Here is a 10,801-nt window from a genome sequence, read left to right as displayed (position 1 = left end):
ATAAGACTAAAAATTAAGACTTCGTTGAAATTTTCAGCAAATTCAAATTTTCTTTACATTGAAAAAGCAATTCCAAATTTTAATTGTAGAGATTTCCGAGTTAGTTAAAGTAATTCTTTTTTATTACCAGGGTAAGTGTATTTATGACACGGAAGAATTGTAAATGGCAAGACCCAGTAAAAAAAAACTGTTTCATACCACAGAATCGTGTGGCCATTTTCCTCAGGAAAATCTCGCATCAAGGGGAGACAAAACATGACTTATATTACTAAAACTTCCCACGACGTTTTAAGAATTCATCAAGGGATATGTTGTTGTTTGAGGTGCAGGTGTTTTAGCAACTCCCCGAGATTCCTTGAGACTTTGTCATGAATTAACATTCTTTAAAATCTTCAGCTGTAATTCTAGCTGACTCCATTCAGTAATTTTCTTATTTAAAAGCTTTTAAGCAGGTGGAAAAAAAATTTCCTTTCTAAAATAGTGCTAATTTCAAAGTTATGAGGTAAAAACCCATTAAAGGACAATAGACCTACAACCATTACATTATCACCTTTTGAACCATAATTAGGAGCTACCAAGTTTACTTCATCATATTGTGGCTGTATCTTTGACACATTCATACTTGGTAAGTGACCATTAGATATGGGATTTAACCAGAATTATCGCGAAAATATGGATGAACTGAGCTTCATAATTAGACAATTTCCTCCTAATTCTTTTAACTAGAGTTTCTCAAGGGAAATATCTCGACAAAATTCAACTTCTTTTGAATAGTTTAAGTAGAAATAACTTAATTTTTTAAGCTGTAGTAAAAAGGGGAAACGACGATAAAGGCTTTTCCCATTACACTTTCATGAAAATGTTGTCTATAATCCATTCGAAAAAAGGACTAGACAGGGGGAGGGACTAAGCTCACGGGTGAGTTTGGAGCTCTGGCGAAGAGTAAATTATCATTCGATATAGCATCGATGAAAAGCAGACGATACATGCTTCCCTAATGACCTCTACTCCGGTGAATACTTTCCAACTATAGTTTCAATAAAATTATAAAAATAAAATCCTTTTTCGCTATGTTTTACTTACTTATTCAGTACACGTGAAATTTTGGCACCTCGACGATCTTCCTACCCTACATTCAAGGCTGGCATAATGGTAGTTGTGAAATTTTGGATCCTTCTTGCTGTAACAGTGTTTGTGGCAACTATCATCACTGCGAGAAACGTTCCTGCAGTTGGTAAGAACATTTAAAGGCATTTACTTAGCTAAGGAGGGAAAGTCTATAATTGTATCCCATTATTTTAAATTTGTATGTAATTAATACCCACACGTTCAGTCGCAAACTGCGTCCAAAATGTGGCGAAAGTAGGAAATATAGAGCCAGAGAGTCTTTTTTTCCCCTTTTCAGGTTTCGTTTATTTATTTATTTTTCTCTTATTTCATCGACAATTAAATTATCTATGACACCATGAATTCGGATATGATGGTTTTACCGAGAAAAGGCGCAAAATCTATCATACTGGATATTTCTGGAGTAATTATTGAAGTAAATCGCCGAGTTGAGCAAACATATTGCCTCGCTCTGCTTCAAAGATACTTTTAAATGATAATTGATTTCTGTTTCCTGAACAAAAGAAACCGCTACCGAATGGCCCTCATTGATAAAAAGGGAAGCACTTGCCGTATCAAGCAACCGAACTGAACTTCAAAAGAAGTGGAAAGACCCATTGCAAGGTACGATGAGTACACATTTAAAATATACATAGAGCCCAAACGCAACACAGAAATCCCTTCTACAAGTTTCTGTAATTGATCAATTGAGAATCATAGGGCACTGCTATCTATCTCATCCCCCTAACTGCCCGCTTTGATTTTAAGACCGTTAATTGAATTTCAAACAGTTGCATCTCTTAAACAGGTCTTTGTTACTTGATCCGCATTCGTGCGTAGTTCTATCTTTGCCTAGAGAGAATCACCAAATGGCCCTCACAAAACGAATCCAATGAAATTAGCTTCTTTTAAAAAAAATGTCATCAATCGCATTACATCTCTTTGTAGAGGGTAAATGGCATTTCAAGACACCCAACAGAGTTCTTTCTCATAACAAGTTTCAAGATGTGGGGGAAAAGACGTTGGAAAAATCCCTGATACTTTACACTCCATTTAGCAAAAAGCTGTTTATGAATCCTACCAGCCAAAAGATCATCAAAGAAGCATTGTCCACCACGTTTATCAAAGGAATGGCTCAAGGAAAATTTCCCTTGAGCAACTATAGGAACTTTCTTGAACAAGATGCTGCATATTTCTACCATGTGGCCGATGTATATCGTCTCGCTGCAGTGAAAATGGATGACCACAACAATAAAGAGTATGCTAATTTTTATTGGAGACAGTCCACGAAATTTTATCATCTTCACGAGAATTTCATCCGGGAAAAAGCTTTATCGGGGGAAGGCCAGGAGGGTAGAGCACTCCAAGCTTACAAGGAGTTCCTAAGTAACGTTGGTCCTGAACACCTCGCATTAGCCATGCTTCCATGTAGTATGCTGTATCCTGAGTTGGCTAGAGTAGAAGTGCAAAATCCAGCGGGCAATGTGTACGAGGAAGATTTTTTTAAAGAAAACAGGCGTGATGATGAGAGCTCAACGGAAAAATTTGTAAATGAAATTAAAGACATCACCGAACAGAGAGCCCTTCTAATTTTCTGGCGAGGATTGAAACATGAGCTGAATCTCCTCCGAGAAGTAGGCGACCAACCTGCTTTACCCATCCAACAGCTGTAAAACTTGTACCTTGTAAAGCTGATCACCCTTAATTATTTAATAATCCAGCACCTTCTACACCTTTCTAAAAATGCTTAAATCGTGCTTGTTAATATTCATTTGAATTAAAAGCATGTTTGAAGTTTCACGTTTCACGCGATAATCATAATAATGAGTTACATCAGGTATGAAAAAGTGCATGTTTAAGTCAAAATCAAAGGGTCTGTATCACGTCGTGACTTTGCGCTCTGAGTCCTTACCTCTCACAAGAGAGAGATATCAGGAGTTCAATGCCGTCAAGAAATTGTGACCTTCAGAGAAGTCTATCACATCGCTGTTGTGGTAATAGAATTATTAAAATAGAATTATTAACATGGATAATTTTTAAGAAATGTATAACACATCGACTATTCTTACCTTATTGAATGGAGAAATGAGAGAGGTGGAAAAAAATCTGAATATGTGGCAACTCTCAGCTGAATGTTGCGAGGAATATATCAAACAAAAGAAAATATTCCTAAACTTTTCCAAAGTAGTTGGTAAGGATTTCTAAAGAAACTAAAAAGACTTCCTTCCAAAGTTTTTTTTTTTTAAAACATACTCTTCTGAATTATTTTCCTTTAAACAAGAGCACCCATCTGAAACTATCTTTCATCTTTTCAAACTCGCATCACTAAACGAAGACTCAGAGACAAAATCGTACAATCGACATATCGCCAAAACACACACTCAATTACAGTATCCATGCAAAAAATTTCAGCATATTCATTAGCTGAGAACTCTTCAGTTAATCTCGTGATCAAACAGTGCAGAACATTAAAAATGAGTGCGAAAGTTGAAATTTAGGGTAGAAAGTTGAAATTAAGTTGATAGACAGATAAGTCGCGAATGTACAACAAATCGAAATGGCGAATAGGTCAGGAGAGAAGGCACGACGTTTTAACTAAGAGTTTGAAAGAAAATACAAAGAAAGAAGTACTCAATAAAGCATCACAACTGATTTCAGTATGGAAATCGGGGGCCTCTATGACGAAAGTATTGGAAAGAACGAACCGGAGGATTTCTCAGGCCCATAGTGATCGGTTTTGATCTAAAATAAAAGTTGCGTTGCTTTATTAAAAAAAAAAACAATACAGAACGAATTGCAGAACGAATTATTGAAAATGAAAAACATTGACCTCTGTTCATTTCCATCCAAACTTTTGTAAAGTATGTGAATCTCAAAAATTGTGGAAGGATTTACGTCATTTTTGCTTTTGTTAATGTTCGGTGGCCTTTTTGTAAAGTCAGCTCTGCAGAATGACTCAGCTGAACACCCTCACATTTATAGCCTTCAAATAAATTTTTGATCTATAATACTAATAATATTCATCAAAATTATATGACAAGATATTCCTGAGGTAAATCCGAGCGTTCTGATCGGTTCTCACTCGGTCGTTATTTTGTCTGTGAACAAATTTTGATTAAACAAGTTTGGTCCGACTACCACATAATAATCTTTACTTATTAAACTCGCTTGCTCAAGCCGCGCCGTACTGGTGAACATAGCTAGACACTTTGTGGTTTTAATACGGACCGAGAGCAGCGAGTTCCGTACTACAAAGACCTCGGGCCAATTGGACATGATTTACCCTATCTTTAGCCTAAGAAATTTTTACACAATAATGATCTACACACCCTCAACGAGCACTTATTTTCGTTACTATGTTGCAAAAGTTCAATAAAGGCCAAGGTGTTATTCAGAAACCTACCTCAGAGGATTTAGTTCTGTTTAATCATACCTCGATATGAAATAAACAGGACTGATCTTTCACGTTCAAATAAAGACTAGGTGCTACATTTTGAAGTAATCACCTTAAATTTCTCCAGCAATCAGCAGTTCTCTTAAATTGGTATTCCCGGCTCGCTTCTTTTTGGTTCAATATTTACTCTTTAGCATTTTTGTACCTTAAAACACAATGAAGTTTCCTTCGGAATAACAAAGATATCGAAAACTTTGAGAAAAATTCAAAACAGTAAGAATTGACTTCACTATTATAAGACGATTAAAACCAAAGTAACTAAAAAATTAGCCATGTCATGAGTGAAAATGACGATAACGATTTGAATGCAGAAATCTTAGGGATCTAGAACTTTTATCTTAAATATTTATTATTTAAATTGAAAAATCTACTATCTTAACTAATTTGGAATTAGATACAGTCATACCAGTAGGGTAAACGCTAACCTTACCATGTATAACTCTTCGTCCACTAATTAATTGCAATTTCTGTTACACTAAATCTCTTAAACCGGGAAATAGGATTACGTTCTTTTAACTCATGAGTGGAAAAATATTACCACATTTTCTCTATTCAAGGCTTTTAAGCTAATGGTCAGGAATAATTTGATACCTCTTTCAAGCTAATTTTATAGGGATAAAGTAAGCTGCCAATATTGGACCAAAAACCAGTTGCAAGAAACATTTTTCATATTTTAAACTATCCTTAGAGGCTACCAGGTCTGGATTTTCTATAATTTTGTATTCTTAACACCCCCATACTTGATAAATGAATATCGCATTAAACACTACCATGTAGTGTCCATGTTTCCTGTTCAGTTACAGTGGACACGTTATTTACTTCAACAAAATTGCCACGCTTTCCTATTGTAGTAAAAACAAGTTGAGGTAATAGATATTGAATTAGTTTTGTTTCATGAAGCTTTGACATCTTGACGTCAGTAAGGTAAACGCTAAACTTACCATGTTTAACTCTCAATGGTCATCACTGCACTAAACAATCGCAATTGTAATAATAATCTCTATTGAGGAAACTTTTTCACAAAAAGTGGTTTTCGAAAAGGACCACGAAGATTGAGGCTAAAATATATATACATAAAATCAAAAGAAAACAAAGGAATTGAATTAAGAATTATGTATTAAGAAGTTAAAAACATGTCGCTTGAATGTATTAGCAGATTCTGTTATTACCTGGCTAAGCGAATTAAAGTCATTCACAGCATGATAGGCAGTTCTTTGTTTCCCTCAGTTCCTCTTAACGCTAGGGAGTCTAAGATTGGCTGTATTTCTTGCGTTGCAAGTATGTTGCTGTTGCTGTGTTACTTAAGTCCATTTAGACGCTTGTATACATGCATACATCTTCGCTGGAAACGCCTTTTCTCTAGCGGTATCCACTTCAGAGTCACTAATGCATGCGACGCAGATCAATACAGCGGACGATCTTAAATGATTTTAGCTACCTTATTTTGCCAAACTTGTAGGCTATTAAATTAATATTATCTTTGTCATCCCAAACTAGATCTGCATACTCAAATAAGGGCATGACAAGACTTTTATAAAAAAAAGGATGTGCACCCTAAACGGTAATAAATACTTAATACGCCCAAGTAGACCATGCCTTTGCTTAATTTTCCCTGCAATTTATTCGAAATGATTAGTCTAAGTAAAACCAGACGATATTAATATTTCAAGGTATTTAAAACAGCTGACATTGTTCACATAATGATTAAAAATTGACACAGTTAGAGCTACTTTGCTTTCTGTTTTCCTTTTACTGCCTATGAGCATGCATTTGGTTTTACCCAGATTCAGTGTTTACTTATGTTCGTTTAGCCATTTTGCCACCGCTAGGAGGTCTTGATTGAGCCAGTCAGTCAACTCCTGGAAGGACAACCCATAGCAGTAGATACCGTGTCGTCTGCATAGAGTGACGTTTGACAGTCGCCAGGGACGCTTGGCAAATCGTTGATGTAGATGACAAATAACAGGGGGCCCAAAATACTTCCCTGAGGAACCCCGTGGGTGACTGGCAACTCGTCAGACAACTTGTTCCCACAATATGTGCGCTGATTCCTATCAGTGATGTAATAGCGAAACCACTCAATTGAGTTCTCATATAAACCAACCTCAGAAAGCTTGCGTAACAGAGGTGTTATTCAGACTGTGGGCAGTCTCTGTTTTTCTAAATTGTAAATCACTCACCCGCTCCCTTCTTCGTGGGATCCCGGAAGAAGTAGAGAAAGTACTAGCCATCTTGTCAGGAAGTTAGTGTACTGATACAAAACTGCAAGGAGTCTCCTTTAAAGGAGCGCAAAGGACTCTGGTGGAATGTTGAAATAGCTTATTAATTAATGACTCGCATCAAAATTATCCTCAAAAGTTAACAGTCCAGCAATTGCAACATAATATAGATCTTCAAGTGAGTTAGGGAGGTTATTGTGAGTTACATTACATGTAAAATAGGATCACGTTCTTTTAAATTGTTAATTGAAAAGGATTACCTCATTTTCCTTGACTGGAATACACTCAGTGAGAAAAAGCTCAAGTAAGAATTCAGGGTGACCATTCAGTCAAGGATGAGCACTGAAAAAGTGGTTCTCAGTATTTAGTGTGTTGAAAAATTAAGCCAGTTTCCGCAACCTTCGTCCTAACAGACAGCAAAGTGCAATAAAAAACTTCATGCGTTAGCAATTTCAAAGCATAAGTGGTTAAATAACATCTGCTCTTCCTTCAGGCCTTAGTAATACTTCAATCACGCGCAATATTATGGTAAAAATCTGTAGTAACAAAAAGGGGGTTACAACTGTGGAAAAAAACCCTACGTTTTGGAGGGGGAGCCAACTCATACAGAGAGAAATCAAAAACTAATCTGATCAAACCTTATGGTGACTTCAGGGGGACAAAACAATTTTCGTTACTTTTCTTAAGAAATCATAACCTACCTCACAGACACATCGGTAACATTTACAAGTAAAGTCCATTCTTCCTGTTCTGCTGCTTTGCACACGTTGTTTTTATCGAAAAAAAAATCAGATTTTTCCTTTATAGGTAAGTGTTGATCCAATAGACGGAATAATTTTTGTTTTTTAAAGCTCTGAAATATTTTATAACAGAGCTGGAAAAAGCTATTTGTTGAAGATCAATTTTAATGATTTATTATTACAAATTATCATGGCCTAAGACAAAGACCAACACATCAACTCCTTAATCTTCGTGTCACAATGACCGGTCTTTTCACAAGCTTATGGATTTCAAATGTACTGAGAACAACAAAGTGAATATGGCGAACAAGATTCCATACCAAAGGCTAAAGGATAAGAGCTGTATTCAAAGTTTTAATTTAAAAATCTAAAGGATCTTGAGTTTCATCTTCGATCTATTATCTATTGAAGAAAAATTCATCATCCTAATCCATTTGGAGTCAGGAACCAGTAGCGTAAAAGCAAACCTGATGGTACCGGTAGAGTAAAAGCAAACCTGATGATGTATAATTCTTCTTTCTCATCACCGCACTAAATAATCGCGATTCTCTGAAACTGTGAAGCAGGATTATGTTTTTTTTAATCATGAGTGGAAAAACTTTGTCATCTTTTCTCAATTGAAAGCTTGAAAGGTGGCGGGATTATGTCTAGAAATAAAGCTTATTTTATTGGGATAAAGTAAGAGGCCGATATTGGACCATGAACTTAAAATTTGTCACAAGCAACATTTTCGACATTTTGAATTATCTTTAGAGGCTACCAGGTTTGGATTTTCATTGTTTCTGTATTCATTTTGTCTCGTTACTTGGTAAGTGAATATCGAATATGAATTTCATGGAAGCTCAAGTTTAAGGGGCTTTATGCTATTTAGATTATATAATGACAGCCAAAGTCTGTCTGCTCTACTCCATTTGAAACTTCACATGGAATATATTTGTAAAGGAAAAGTTTAGCTCAGAATTAAGGGTAACCACTTCGTCAAGGAAGAGTATTGAAAAAGGGACTCTCAATAATTCATGTTAGAAAAAAACGCCAGTTTCCACAACCTTTGTCCCAACAGGCAGAGCAGTGCAGTTTCTTGGCGGTTTCCAAGTCCTTGAGGGTTCAGTAATACGTCCAGTATTACTGAGCCCTGTGAAAAGGAAATGGTAAAAGCCGTGGAAACCAAAAGCGAGGTTTTACGTTACAAGATTGGACACAACCCTGAGTTTTGGAGGGGGTGCCAACTCATATGGGGAGAATAAGAAAAAATTAAAAAACTGCATTGCGACTTTAGGGCGGCAATAATCATAAGTTTCCTTAGAAAATCATAATCTTCCAATCAGATAACTCGATTACTGACAAGTAGCGTGCATCTTTCCTGTTAAGTCACAGTGGACAAGTTTTTTGGGGGGAACAAAATTATCTCAATTTTTCCTTTGCCTTAGTAAAGTATTAATGTTTAGATTGATTGAGTTTTCCTTTATGAAACACCAACATCTTGTACCAAAGCGGCAAAAGGCATATTTTTAAAGATGTGTTTTATGATTTATTCTAATTTATTATCATGGCCTAGCATAAGGGCCTACCCTTCAAGTCTCTATTCTTAGCGTCACAATGACCGGTATTTTAACAAACCTTAAAATTGATGGTGGCGCTCTGGGGCCTCTTAGGTGGCAAATTAATATTCATTTTAATCTAACGAGACGAGATTTTAAAAAACACTAATTCTTGCCCCCGCGTTAAGAGAACGAAACACAAAGTACCAAAGTTCTTCTCCTAACTAATCACACTTTTTAAAAGTAGCTGATTTGCATTTGCCTGAAAAAATTACGGACTTTGTAAGTTCTTCCTGAAATGTTAGTTTGGGAGGGTTATTTTAGATGCCAAAAAATTCAAAACGGAATTAGTTCCGTGAGGTACAGAGGGATTTGTACAAAGCAAAGATGCGAGGGTAACTATTGTTTAAATTCGAGCTTTGAGCTCTTTCGTCGTTGGTTTGATTATTGTTAATCACTTTTGTGTACTCATTTTAATCTCTAACGAAAAATATTAGCACTAACACTCTGAATTGCACCTAATTCAACAAGACCAGCATATAGGAACTGAAAAAGATTTGACTTTCGAGATAATTTAAATGTGACTAGCGATAACCTTTGATCAATACCAGCTAATGCAGGCAAAACAGTCAAACCACAAACAAGGGCCACTTTTTTAATGAGCGTTTTTTTAAGGACCACCTACTAAATTAGACAAATAAAGGAAGAGGTTAATTTCATCAGAGAAATGTAACGAATAATAAGCAAAGTCTTATGATTCGTATACTGCAAGAAGTTTCATATACCATATTGGTTGATTGGGAACTTTTGGTCATCTCTTCAGGATTCTCCTTCAAAGTTGAGTAACTATAGTTTCACCCAGATAATATTTTGGAAAAGTAGATATGGGGATACAGGATAGCAATTTTTGAAACACTCAAAAAAAAAATTCCGTCCTTCTAACCTAAAGAGGTTCTTTCTGATCCCATGTTTATTGACTTTTTGGACGCAGAGATTCGTAAAGTCGGTGAAACTTTCGAACCTTTTTACTTTCGCACGTTTTGATTGACAAGCAAGCAAGAAGAGTTATTCTCTTTCAGAGGATGCATCGTTATGTTTTGGAAGTAATTTTTATTAAAAAGCAAGCTATGAACCATAAAATAAATTACTGCAGTTAGATTTTAATTCAAATGCAGTGGGATATATGGATGACCTAGGGCAGCGGTGAGATTTCAAAGTTTAGAAAAGGTTTGGTTGATAAGTGTAAAAGTATAGAGACGACCTCATCATAAAAAAGGTTTAAAATGCCATGAAAGATTATTAATGAAAAAAATACGAAGGTTTGTCAAAGAATGACTCTCAACAAGACGAGCATTAAGAAAAATGCGAAAGTTACGGCTCTAAACCGAGTTCTAAACTAAATTTCTAGTTTTTTTGGTCTGGACACCTAATGGTTCCAGTTGCCCAGGTGCCCGAATTCCCCAAATATATTTTTCCATCACCTTGTTGTTATGACGAAGTTTGCATCTATATGACAGTCGAGTAAGCTAAGGTAAAATTTTCCTAGTTTAATGAAAATAAATTGTTTAAGTGCAATCACAAAGCAGTTACAGCTGTGACAAAAGTTTTGTCGAATTTGTTAAAAATATTCGACGAAGAGATTCAATTGTGATCCAAGGAGGACCAACAAAGAAACTACAAGCCCATTATTCCCGAAAACCGGTGAAAAAACAATTACGCGACTTAAAGAGGGTTCTAAAACAA

General features: G+C 35.8%; 1 protein-coding gene and 1 pseudogene across 2 annotated transcripts; one reads left to right on the top strand and one right to left on the bottom strand.

The window, feature by feature from the left end:
- The first annotated feature begins 483 nt into the window (after nt 1-483).
- LOC113674103 (uncharacterized) lies at nt 484-2,907 on the top strand. Its single transcript, XM_027190578.2, has 4 exons — nt 484-625; nt 1,092-1,234; nt 1,633-1,731; nt 2,056-2,907. Exons 2-4 carry the CDS (start codon nt 1,150-1,152, stop codon nt 2,778-2,780), a joined length of 909 nt encoding a protein of 302 aa, XP_027046379.2. The 5' UTR covers nt 484-625; nt 1,092-1,149; the 3' UTR covers nt 2,781-2,907.
- Nucleotides 2,908-5,050: 2,143 nt separating this feature from the next.
- Nucleotides 5,051-9,258, bottom strand: LOC149047020 (uncharacterized; annotated as a pseudogene). The gene is made up of 2 exons (XR_016185876.1): nt 6,742-9,258; nt 5,051-6,612 (listed from the first exon to the last, which is right to left on the bottom strand). The product of XR_016185876.1 is annotated as an uncharacterized LOC149047020 (transcript).
- Nucleotides 9,259-10,801: the final 1,543 nt, after the last annotated feature.

Source organism: Pocillopora damicornis, chromosome 4 (assembly GCF_964200805.1).
Source record: "Pocillopora damicornis chromosome 4, jaPocDami1.2, whole genome shotgun sequence".
Classification (NCBI taxonomy): Eukaryota; Metazoa; Cnidaria; class Anthozoa; order Scleractinia; family Pocilloporidae; genus Pocillopora; species Pocillopora damicornis.
This window is presented reverse-complemented; position numbering and strand designations above follow the sequence as displayed.